Source organism: Stegostoma tigrinum, chromosome 10 (genome assembly GCF_030684315.1).
Source record: "Stegostoma tigrinum isolate sSteTig4 chromosome 10, sSteTig4.hap1, whole genome shotgun sequence".
In the NCBI taxonomy this organism is placed as follows: domain Eukaryota; kingdom Metazoa; phylum Chordata; class Chondrichthyes; order Orectolobiformes; family Stegostomatidae; genus Stegostoma; species Stegostoma tigrinum.
In genome coordinates this window covers 38,629,425-38,642,444 of record NC_081363.1, presented here as the reverse complement: position 1 = coordinate 38,642,444, position 13,020 = coordinate 38,629,425, and the positions used below count along the sequence as shown (strand labels likewise).

The window sequence follows — 13,020 nt, the reverse complement described above, 5'->3', positions numbered from 1 at the left end:
TAAAAAGGCAGCAAGGAATACTATGCGAGTGGGAACTCAACACTGCATTTTCTTACTTAAGTTATAATGCCATCAATTGAATGAGGCCCTAGCTATGAATAGATCCAAGTGTCTACGTTAGCTTGAGCATGTGCACACATGCACACAGACAATTTTTCTCCCTCTGTGCATTCACTGATTTTACTAAATGCGAATCTCTGCTCAGTTTAGACTTAAGCATACAACACTTAAACTAATTAGATAACTATAACAAATGGACAAAGGTTCGCATTAGCTTATGGAAGATTCAGTAATTCACCTTAAAGAATGTGAAAGCAATCTTGAATATCAGACACAACTTGGCATTTAGATTTTTTTTTCACACAAGGTTACTACATCAGCAGTTATCAAAATGCCACATGTCATATGCTTTGGGTAATACTACAGCAATCACATGATGACACGGCTGTTAAAATGTTTTGATTTTAAACAACATCACCATGATCAACTAGAACAAATGGACAAAGGTTCACAATAGCTTATGAAAGATTCAATAAACCACCTTAAATAATATGAAAGCAATTTTGAATATTTGATGCAACTTGGCATTTAGATTTTTTTCACATAAAGGTTACTACATCAGCAGTTATCAAAATGCCGCATGTCATATGCTCTGGGTAATACCAGAGTGATCACATGATGACACAGCTGTTAAAATGTTTTGGTTTTAAACAACATAACCAGGATCCAAAGCACAGGGTCAGATAACACCTAGTCTGCAATGCTGCTTAAGGTTTCCGTTTGAGGTTTGCTCTAATATGCAGTAAGATCTCCCAATAGAAGAATGCACATGAGCATTTCCACCTTCTAATAAAATCATCAACAATTCCCTAGCTTTACATTCTATTTCTGCTGAAATGCTTGAGTATAACATTGGAGATGACTGATCAATTTATGAATTCTGTGTAGTTAGAAGACTTACAATAAATCCGCACTCGATTAGTTGAGGCACGAGTATGTAACTTCAAAGTTTGTTTTTGTATGTTCAAATTAATGAAGGAGACCATGACTTAGCTATGGAATTAAGTTTGTCAAGGCTATTTTTGGATATGACAAGGAACTACTCTCAGATCATCTCAAGGAATAAACTAATGAATAGAAGCAAAGAGAAACAATTGATTTTGCTTTTTGAATACTACTTTGATTGGTTATATTAAGCTACCCACAAACCATCTTATCTCCATTATATGCAAGAATCTATGTTTGATTTGCATGATCTGCAGCAACAAATACTCTATGTAACAGCAACACTCAATGAGCCAAACAGCTGCCTTTACACACAGCATTCGTGAATCAGCAGCAAGATTGCTCACTAAATCTGCATAATGACTGTAAACAAGGATGCCAGAAATGATCAAATACATGGCCTGCTTCACACAGACAATAACAAATCATTTCTTTTTGTTCCTATAAACTATTAAGTGTCCAATAATAAATAGGCAATAGGCCAAGATTGTCAACTAGTAATAGTCTCTAGGCACCTAATCATAGCTAAATTGGTGGGACAGAGAATAATGAAGAGATATTGAGGGCATGTAACAAAAGCAGTACATTAATCAAGGGTGACCTTAATCTTCATGGAAATTAGGATGCTCATACTGGCATAAAAAAAGACAATGAAGAAGAATACAGCGTATGCAGGACAGTTTCCAAGAACAACATATTGAGAATCCAAGCAGGGTGCAGACTACTTCGGATCTGGCGATGTGTAATGAGATAAGTTTTAACAAATGGTATCACAATAAAATGCCCCCTAGGAAACTGCACAGTATGACTAAATTAAATCATTCAGTTTGAGAGGCAGGAACCTGAGTCAGAAACAACCGTGCTAAGCTTAAATAAGGGTATTTACAAAGGAATGAGGGCAGAGCTGCAGTGGATTGTAAAAATAGCTTAGCACCAAAGAAGGTTGAGGAACAACGGCAGATATTTAAAAACAATTCCATGGTTCGCAGCAAAGGTATATTCTAGTGAGGAGAAAAAAGTCTATGTAAGCCAATCAGGGTTAATCAGGGAAGTTAAGAATAACATCAAATTGAAAGATAAACAGACGAGAAAATTATTAATGGTAAGCCAGAAAATTCAAAAATCCAAGAAAAGATGACAAAAAAAAATATAAATCTTGAGGGTAAACCTGCGAGTAATATTTCTTTTAATTCATTCAAATGATGCGTGCATCACTGACTGGGCCAGTGTTTATTGCCCATCCCTAATTGCTCAAAGGGAAGTTTAGAGTTAACCTCATTGCAGCGCGTCTGGAGTCACATGTAGGTTTGGCCAGGTAAGATAGCAGTTTCCTTACAGGGTTTTTCCGGCAATCGACTGCAGTTTCATGGTCATCATTAAACATTTAATTCCAGACTTTTATTGAATTTAAATTCCACTATCTACCTAGGTGCCCAGATCATTACTTGGATCTCTGGATTAATAGTACAGTGATAATACCACTCGGCCACCGCCTCTCCTTAGATCAAGACAGATCAGCAACAACTTTACATATATAAAACATATATTAACTTATAAAAATGAAGAGAATCAAAAGTGAACAGAGACCCTTTGAGAATGAGGCTTGAGGAAATAATAATGGGGAACCAGGAAATGGCAGAGCAGACAAAACTATACCAAAGACAGATTTCTGTCTGACATCAACCAATAATCCTCTTATAAAGAGCCCTCCAGGCAAAAAAATTACTAGTTGTGACAAGATACAGAATCCCACAACAACACTGGTAATCTATTCCTTACATAGATATATTATAAAAATATTAAATGAAAACTGGGGTTTAAACCGATTTGAAATTTACATTAGAATGAGGATATCAAGTGAATTAATTTGATAGTAGCTATATTTTTCCAGAAAGCACAAGTGTTTGATTGGGTCCTGAAAATTTGAGAAAACAAATATTCATAACAACATTGGAGGAATGAATAGATATATTCAATTTGAACTAGCAATAATTTACAGATTTAGAATTGTGTAGGGATTAGAACAAGGAACAGGTGGATTTCATTGAGTAGGAGATCCTTCAATGGGATTGTTAACCAGGGAGCCCTGGAAGACAGATATAAACAGGAGATTAAAAGAGTCGCCTGGAAAGTCCACTGACATGTCATTGGGAACAGTTACAATTGCTTAGTGATATCCAAATCTGAACCAAAATAAATGTCTGCCGAAGTGATCACCCAGTTATCATGGGGTTGATATCACCGCAGCTGTAGCAGTGGTTGCAGACCAGTCTTTAACAAGATTCACTCTGAATTCCAAATCTTAAGTTTGTGTAAGTCCTCAGCCAGGCTGAGACCGTACACCATGGAACCATTTCAGATTCAGGGTATGACACTGGTTCCGGTCTAGCTAAAAGAAGTAGTTAGTGCAGTTACTACTGATCGTTGTAAAAGGTTCAGGTCCAAGCTTGATGAGATGGGAATTGGTTGAGAAAAATTCACCTTGATTGGGTCAACATTTTTTGATTAGAAAATGGCTACCTGTGTGAAATCCTAATTAAATACCCAGAAGTTTTTCAGGAAGATCTAGGGACTATCAAAGGAGCTAAGGCCACTTTACATGTTGATCAAGAAGCAATTCTGTGATTCTGCGAGGGACCCCAGTGCCATTTTCCTTACAGGCAAAAATAGAGGCAGAAATCAGGTGTCTGGAAAGCGAAGGAAACATCAAACTAGTGCAGTTTGCAGAATGGGCAGCACTGGTGTACGGCTCAGTTCGCCTTTGTGGGGGTTTTAAGCAAATGGTAAACTGCTTCTCGCAGTTGGATAAATACCTCTTGCTTTGCAAAGAGGACTTGTACACAAAACTGGCAGGGGGCGGTGGGGAGGGGGTTATCTTTCACAAAGCTGGACATGAGCCTTGCATACCTGCAAATGCAACTAGGTGAGGTGTCCTAGAAGTTTGCCATAATTAAAACCCTTAAGGATTTATACCAATACACAAGACTGTCATTTGGGGTCTCATCAGCCTGTGCCATTTTCCACTAGACAACAGAGAACATTTTGCAAGGTCTACCCCAGGTTGCCATTTATCTAGATGACATGCTAATAATTGGCAAAGCCAATAAAGAGAACTTGGAGAACTTCAACAAGGTGTTTAAGCATTTCTCATAGGCGGGTGTTTGCTTTGGAAGGGAAAAATGTGTGTCCCAGGCACCCAAAGTGAACTACTTGGGCTACAGAGTAGACAAGGCCGAGTTTCACCCATTGGAAGATAAAGTGAGGGCTTATTAAAGGTGCTCCATCTCCTACGTCTATACTGGAGCTTAGGTCTTTCCTTGGGTTGTTGAATTATTCTGGAAAATTCTTATGTAACCTGGCATCCATACACCTGCTACTGAAAAAGGGTCACCCTTGGAAATAGTCATGTTGTCAAGAAGTAACCTTTAGGGAAGTGAAAACCAGCTATCATCATCTAAGTCCACTATGTTCCCAAGCAAGAGGTGGTACTGACATATGATGCCTTCCGATACAGTACTGGGGTCAGTGTGGGCTCACCGGTGGTCCAATGGAGAGGAATGCCTGATAATGTATGCTTCTCAGACTTCGGTTAATGCTGAATGCAAATATGCCCAGATAGAAAAGGAAGGTTTGGGGTCATCTTTGATGTGAGGAAGTTCTGCCAATACCTTTAAGTTTGTAATTGTAACAGACCACAAACCCCTTCTAGGGCTATTTAAAGAAGACATGACTGTGCTGCCCATAGCTTCTGGTCATATTCAGTATTGACCCTTATTCTCAGTGCGTGCAATTTGGTGCACCATTCAGGAGGCCAAAGTGCAACTGTGGATGCCTTGAGCTGCCTCCCACTGGCAGGTACACCAATGGTGGTGCCTCCCCCAGAACAGCTTGCACTGTTCTTCAATTTTCTGGGCATCCTTCTGGACACTGCTGACAATATCTGACTGTAGAAGCAAGAAGATCCTGGTAAAACTGAAACAGCTGATGGTGATGTGGGTAACAAAACAGCTATCAATACTGGAAATGAAACCATTCTGGACCCAATGAGACTAGATCACTGTACAGAACAGCATATTACTGCGGGGAGCAAAAGTGATCGGCCTGAGTAAAGGTCGCTGCTAGATATTGGCTGAGTTCCGCCAGGGTCATGCAGTAGTTTCCAAAATGAAATGGTTGGTAACAAGTTACCAACCATGGCCAGGAGTGGATGCTGACATGGCTGCATTGGTAGGGCAGTATCCAGAGTGTCTTGTTGTCTCTACATCATTGCCTTGGCCATACCCTGTACCTGGTTTTTTTAAAAAGTAGCTTCTAATATTTTGTCAATGACATATGTTAAGCTAATCAATGTGTGGTTTCCTGCTTTCTCTTCCTTCCCTCCCTTCTAAATAAAGGAGGTACACTCACCATCTTCCAACCTAATGGGAGCATCCCAAATCAAGGAAGTTTTGACAACTTAAAACCAATGCCTCAACTATCTCAATACCCATTTCTTTTAAAAGTCACTTCTTTTAAAAGTGAAGGATGAAATCTATCAGGACCTAGGCATTTGTCAGTCTGTAGCTCCAACTATTTATTCAATACCAGTTCTACGGTGATTGTGATTTTCCTGAGGTCGTTCCTCCTTTCCTTCTTTTTCTTGATTTATCACTATTTCTGATGTCTTCTGTAGGGAAGGCTGATATAAAATACCCCCATTCCATTTATCTGTCATTTCTCCATTTTCCTTTATTAATTATCAGTCTCACTTTTCATAGAACATTCATTTTGTTAACTATTTTCTTTGAACATTTGTAAGAGCTTTTTTAACATCTGTTTTAATAATTCTGTAAAATTTGACTTCCAAATAATTTTGGTCAGTTTGTGTTTTTTTTGTTTAGTATTCCATCCAATCTTCTGACCTGCCACCTGTCTTTGCAAAATTAATTGCTTTTTCGTCATTCGGTTCTACCTTTGACATTTCTAGTCACTTGCAGGCGGTCGATCGATCCTTTGAAACTTTTCTTACTCAGTAGAATGTATCTACTGTGTGTGTTTTAAAATACTCCTTAAGCACCTGCCACTGCATCTCAATTGACGTATCCTTCATTCTAATTTACCACTCTACCTCACTGTTCTGCTTATATGACCTTTTGTTCTCCTTAGTTAAATTTTAAAGAATAGTTTCAGGCCCACACTTCTCATCCACAAACTGAACTTAAAATTCAACTGTACTATAGTCACTATTACCTCAAATTGTTTTCACTCAAAGATCATGAAATAATCCTTTCTCATGGCACAGCAGTCTGCTTTCTGGTCAACTTGGGAACATGCTGTTCTAAGAAACTATCTTAAAAATATTCTGTAAACTCACCAATTGTCCATTCAAACTTTCCAGTCCACGCGTAAATTACCACCTCCAGGATTATCAATATGCATTTTTGCCCAGCTCTCATTATTTCTTCATTTATACTCACCCTCCTATTCCAAGTTCTTATACAGTACTGAGCATGAGGCAGGCAATTCAGTCATCTGGTCTCACATATTGTAAATGTGGGGGTGGGAGGGGGAGATACCTAGGTTTTGATATGACTTAATAGTTTCAGAAAGACTAGGAGAATATTAACGCACTGGGATATTAATCCTATGAATGCACTGAGCATGTAAGGAGAAAGGTGGAGTAGATGTATTTGGACTTGGCCAAACTAATTGCACTATTCAGAATATAAAGTACAAAGGTTCCTGTAACATAATAGTGTTTTGAAAAATAGCTTTACCTAACTGTGTAAGATCCAGTTTGGTCCAGTGCATCCCACTTGGACAGTTTTCTGACAATGTCCTAATATGAATTTTACCCTGTAAGTCCAGGCCCCATACTGCATCATGGCTGGCAGAAAACTGCACCATCTCGACATCAGGTGGTAACTGTACAGTCGAGGGCCGAAACTCAGGATTTTGGTCACTGATGCAGAAGAGGTCCTTGTTGCTTTGTCCCAGCCACAGAAAACTTCCTATAGAAGATAAAATGACACAAGAAACTCATTTTCATTATTTATACAGCTCCATGAACCAAGTTTCCAAAGAGGTCAGATCAGCCAGAAAGGCACCATGGAGATTTCCATAGAAGGAAGGTGGTAAAACAAATGGACCTAACAGGACAAATAGTAAAGAAAGAAACAGACCATAATTTAGCAGTCTATTCAACAACTATAAACCAGCCCAGTTCGTCCCCTCCCCCCACTGCACCACACAACCAGCCCAGCTCTTCCCCTCTACCCACTGCATCCCAAAACCAGTCCAACCTGTCTCTGCCTCCCTAACCTGTTCTTCCTCTCACCCATCCCTTCCTCCTACCCCAAACCGCACCCCCATCTACCTACTAACCTCATCCCACCTCCTTGACCTGTCCGTCTTCCCTGGACTGACCTATCCCCTCCCTACCTCCCCACCTATACTCTCTCCACCTATCTTCTTTTCTCTCCATCTTCGGTCCGCCTCCCCCTCTCTCCCTATTTATTCCAGAACCCTCACCCCATCCCCCTCTCTGATGAAGGGTCTAGGCCCGAAACGTCAGCTTTTGTGCTCCTGAGATGCTGCTTGGCCTGCTGTGTTCATCCAGCCTCACATTTTACTATAATTTATGTGTTTGTGTAACACAAATTATTTTGAAAAAAGACTTTAAAATGTTTTGCTTGTCATGTTACTTTAGAATGTAATAATTTTGAATACTAAAAGACTAAATACTGTGATACAGCAGGTTAATAATTCCCATCACAGTAATAATAAGAACAGAGGCACTGTTAATTACAAGAAATAAAAGAGCTTTTAAAAGTACAGAAGGAGGAATCAGTCATTCATCCCACTGGCTGATCTGTGCAACAACTCTCCTTATTCCAGTGGTCAAACTTTGGAGGAATAAGAGAAGGACACTGGGAGGCAATAGGTTTTGCAGCCTAATGTGTGCTCTAGCAGTCCTGAGACCACAAGGGACTGCTAATTCAGATTCTTAACTTCTCCATTTAGGCAACCATTCGATATGCTGCCTAGGAGAATGCTCTAAGGTAAAGATTTAAAAGATGCAGAATATGAGTTGCTGCTGTTACACAACAGTTCTATTTTTCCCTTTCTAAGCTTTTTCTTCTCTCAGGAACCACACTTGTAAGCAATCCATCATCCATATTGGGACACATGAAGGGAATTCTGGAATTATATAACAAGACTGTGATTGACAAGAAATAGGAGATTGGATGCAGTCTGATGATCTTAAATCAAATCTAGCCAAAAAGTTGCTTTAGCCTGTGTCAAAGGTACGGTATAAAATGGACACAGCTGCAAGAACTATTATCATTGTTACATACTAACCTTTTTTAGTAGGGGCCATGGAAGCCAGGACAAAAGCCCACTTTGTAGCTGATACAGTCCCTCGAGGCACAACTGTCTTCCAATATGTTGCTATAGAAGTAAACAGAATAATATTTTAATAGCTTGCTAACATGGAAAGATCAAACCCAATCTGCAGGATTAGCAAACAAAAGTAAAAATACGGTTTCACAACAGTTCTGCTTGGGGCAGGTACCCAACGATAGCACATTCTTTAACTGTGATTATTAACAGCTCAAAAGTAGAGTTCAGAACATTTCCACTTTAAATCCCTCACCTTCTGAATTAATACAGAGGTCAAACACAGCAAAGTCCATCGTTTTAGAATCCACTTCACCATATGAAGCATTCTGTGCCCTGTACTATTCATTGCATCATCAACGTTCACTTATCCATAGTTGACATGGGAGAGACTACACCCACAAATGTCTACACTTGCTTTTTTTTGGATGTCAGGTGTAATACCAATTGACCTTTGCTCCCAGACTAAAATACACCATATTTTTGCACCTTACACAGTATCATTTGCATATCTATATCACCGCTAATGATACACATTTGATTCTTCAGTCTCTAACTTTGGTCATATTGCACTTCATCTCCAGCTTACAATCATTTGTTGCCTTCCAATTAAAACCAATGATTTTCTATCATGGTGAATTACTTTTACGTCAAAAATGCCCACTTCATTTGAGAACATGCATTCCGGGGCTGAATAATTATTTTTCCCCATCGCCCCCACAGTGATTCAGAATCAGATTGCTGCTATTAACTGGTCAACTCACCAGAGATAGGTTTCAGTCTCCAGGAAGAATGAGGAAATTAAGAATTTGTTATTAGCTTTTTTTAAACTTCAAAAATAAAACAAAAATCTCTTAACTGTTTCTGTCCAAAGTGGGGCCATCCAATCAGCCTGGTATTTATTAGTAGAAGTTTGCATTGAACCTACAGCTGAGACAGATTTTTGAAAAGTCTTCCGTTAATATTACTTCTATCTAAAAAAAAATTAGCAGATATCAAAGCTTTGCATGACTGGAACTGATCCAATTAGCCCTAATTATAAGACCTGTATGCCATTTGCAGTTTTACTGCTTAAGGGATTTTCTGAGAACGTGGTCCCCTTGCAAATGGCAGGGCTTTACTATATCTTAATCCGATGCAGTATCACAATGAATCAAATCACTAAGAATTACAATAAGAAATGGCTATAAATTGGTTACAATTTCAGTAAAATGGATTATCAATATTCAACTTCCATTATGTTATCTCAAAACATGACAGGTTCAGGGACAAAAGTAGACCTAAATGACTGCAGTGATCAGCTGACCAGTTTGAACCAAGGTCAAGAAGCCATCCATAACCAAATATCAGTCAGAACCGTAGTTAACATTGTTATAAAATGGCACTGAAACCCAGATCTGTATCTCCTGATTGATTCACATCTTTCAGGAAGTTGCACATTGAAATAAAGGGCTGCGTGCAGAGGCAAGTTTGGGGAAAAGAAAGCGCACACTCAGGAATATACAAATGGACCAATATTAACAATTGTTTCTCGGAAGCTAAGGTGAGAACAGGAAAAAAAATCGATTTGTAAGAACTGGAAGACCGGTCTCACTCTGATCTTTAAAAGTTAGTGCCTGGTGGAAAGAAGAACTGGGCACAACAACATTCACTGACAACTCAAGATCTCCGAACTTTGCCATTGGTTGAAGAAACAAAACAACAGCTAAAAGTCAGAGCTCTGGTTTGAAACCTAACACCCTCAGCAATCTTGAAAACTTTAAACTGCTACTAGTTTTACCACCCTGTCTGCATCGACATTCGGCCTCACACTCCCACAGCCCCACTCCCCACCAGTATTTTGGAAGAAAATTAGGTTGTCTTTCAATCGAGAAAACCTTATAATTAATTTGGCTCCTTTTAATTTGTTAGTTACGTATTAATTTAGGTGTGGTAACTAAATGTGAAAAAGGAAATGAAAATACTTTTTGCAACTGATTAGGAGTGGATTGACAAGAGAGAAGCTAATTACCACACTTCACCTGGTTGTAACACAGTCAAACAGAAATTAATTTACACATTCAATAACCTGGATGCATTTTCTGATGCTCAAAAGATTTTCCAATAGTTGGGAAGAAGACAACCATGTCAATTTAATTCACAGATGCCGTTAAAACATTTAGGAGAGTGACAGACTGCATTGATATTGCTGGTTTACTTGATGCAAAACACTTTTGGGAGACAGTTCGATATGCTGGACAAACTGAATATTATTTTCGGACATATTTTCTGAAACAACTTGTAGGAGGAAAAGAGTGGGTATTAACTCTTCAGTATAGGACATGCATTGCAAAAAAAATCCATAATTTATGATGAAAAGCAGTAGATAAGTTAGAATTCAGAACAATGGCAAAGAATTACAGCAGTTTACACAGAAATGATCCATCCCTTTCCAATAGCTTGCATAACTGGCCGTGGCAAAAGCCAGAAAAAAGATTTGAGAGATGTCCAAGTCAGTGAAACAGTAGGATTGACAATATAAAACTTAAGACAACATTCAAAACTTTATTTTCTTAAATATGACCACAAATGATAGAGAAACAATAAAAAAAATTACAATTCAAAGGACTGACCAACCTAATAGATTTCCCTTTGCCACATGCAACTCATTCTTCCCTGAGGTAATCCACACACCACTGCTGTTAACACTGATGAGACTTGGCTGAAGTGGAGGTTGTTGCGACCATAAGGCACCTCGCAGCTTGTCTGCTACTTTTTCGACTGGAGCGTGAGCAACTGTGGCAACGGTATGTGTTGCATGGATTATTGTTTGGAACATGTTGCACTGATCAAAGACCACATAATCCGTTATGCTCACCTACAATACAAAATGCTTTTTGTAAAAGAACAATAACACAAACTTCTCTGTCAAAAAATACAACTTTTCAAAAGTACATTTTGCTAGGAAAGATTACAAATAGCAAAGTTGTTTTAAAAAGTATCAAAAAAGCATTTTCATGGTGCTTAATCCAAAAACTGGGATTTAATATCCAGTTTTTACCTATAATACAAAAACAAAGAGTTTAGCTAAAAATATTATATAATGTAATAGTATTTAACACCCCAGAATTTTAACATTTGATGTTCTTAAGTGAGGTTGGAAGAGTGCACTGTTGCTTTGGTCCCACCACTTCACAGCCACATAAAAATTAAAAAAAAACTTCTCCCAATTAATAAGATGAATAATTAAATACATTATCTACATCAGGTTTTAAACGAAGTTCCATTAGCCAGTACTCTTACTAAACACAATGATGGGTTTATTATCAAAACAAATTTTATTCAACAGGCACTCAATATTTGGTTAATGTACTCAATTCAGTACCACACAACTATGAATGTTTATTCCTCCAAATATCTATACACTTTCAAGTCAGGCTAGTTGCGACTTCATGATGGAATTGCAGTTCATGGTGTTCTGAAGTGCCTGCTACCCTTGTTATTCTAGGCATTTTCTAAATTCATTCATGGGATAGTTGGCTTTCCTGGCCAGGCCAGCGTTTATTGCCCTTCAATAACAGCCCCAGAGAAGATCATAGTGAGCTGCCTCCATGAATGGCTGCAGTCCTTATGTAGGGATACCCACAAAGCTGCTACAAAGAGAATTCCAGAATTCTACCCCCGTGATAATGAAGGAATGACACAATATTTCCAAAGCAGGAAGGTTCATTTCTTGGAAGGGGACATGCAGGTGGTTGTGTTTCCATGAAACTGTTGCCCCAATCTTTCTAGGTGATAGCGGTCATAGGTTTAGCAGGTGTTGTTGAAGGAGGCTTGGTGAGTTACTGTGGTGTGTCTTGTTGGTGGTACACACTACTGCTACTATGAGCTAGTGAACGAAGTCAACAATGAAGGAATTCTATGGGCTGCAAGTCAAGTGGATTGTTTTGACCTGGAGGGTGTTGATCTCCTTGAATGTTGTTAGAACTGCTCTCATTAAGTCAAACAGAAAGTTATCCATCACATTCCTGACTTCTGCCTTGTGGATGGTCAGGCTTGAAGATTTAGGAAGTGACTTACAAGTCACAAAGTTCAGTGTAGATCTGCTCTGGTAAGCACAGACTGCTTAATTACCTGAACAGGACACCCTTTTAGGCAGGCAGCTGGTAAATGGGATGTAAATGAGCAGTTAATATTAGTTTGGTCTCCTACAGAGACTTTCAAATGGGTTGTTTCAAAAGGAAGTCTGACAAAATCCTGGCAAGAAATTAAAAACATTCCCTATAGATTTTTACTGCTGAATGAATGAGGGGATATTCAACAGTACCTTCTTTCCTATTTTTTCCATATATCATAGGTAAATTCAGATGTGCCACATTTAAAACTCAACACATATTTTTAGGTTAATTAATTGAGGGTAAGGGGAGGAAAAAAAAGGGTCAAAGACGTATCAGAACAAGAGCGATGAGTGCAAGGTGTTAATGCTCAGAAGCACTAAGAAAGGAATAACGCCTGGTTTGAGAGAGATAATGGGAACTGCAGATGCTGGAGAATTCCAAGACAATAAAATGTGAGGCTGGATGAACACAGCAGGCCAAGCAGCATCTCAGGAGCACAAAAGCTGACATTTCGAGCCTAGACCCTTCATCAGAGAGG

At 38.8% G+C, this 13,020-nt stretch overlaps 1 protein-coding gene across 3 annotated transcripts in view; it reads right to left on the bottom strand.

The window, feature by feature from the left end:
* tecpr2 (tectonin beta-propeller repeat containing 2) overlaps nt 1-13,020 on the bottom strand; it is a 91,873-nt gene that overhangs the window by 21,641 nt on the left and 57,212 nt on the right. For all 3 annotated transcript variants that reach the window (XR_007248264.2, XM_048537559.2, XM_059649109.1), the window contains 3 exons: nt 11,002-11,242; nt 8,347-8,436; nt 6,762-6,995 (listed from right to left, as the gene is read on the bottom strand). Coding sequence is in view for 2 of the 3 variants with exons in the window: in XM_048537559.2 (XP_048393516.2) it covers nt 6,762-6,995; nt 8,347-8,436; nt 11,002-11,242 (565 nt within the window). In the remaining variant the exon portion in view is untranslated. The remainder of the gene's footprint in view (nt 1-6,761; nt 6,996-8,346; nt 8,437-11,001; nt 11,243-13,020) is intronic.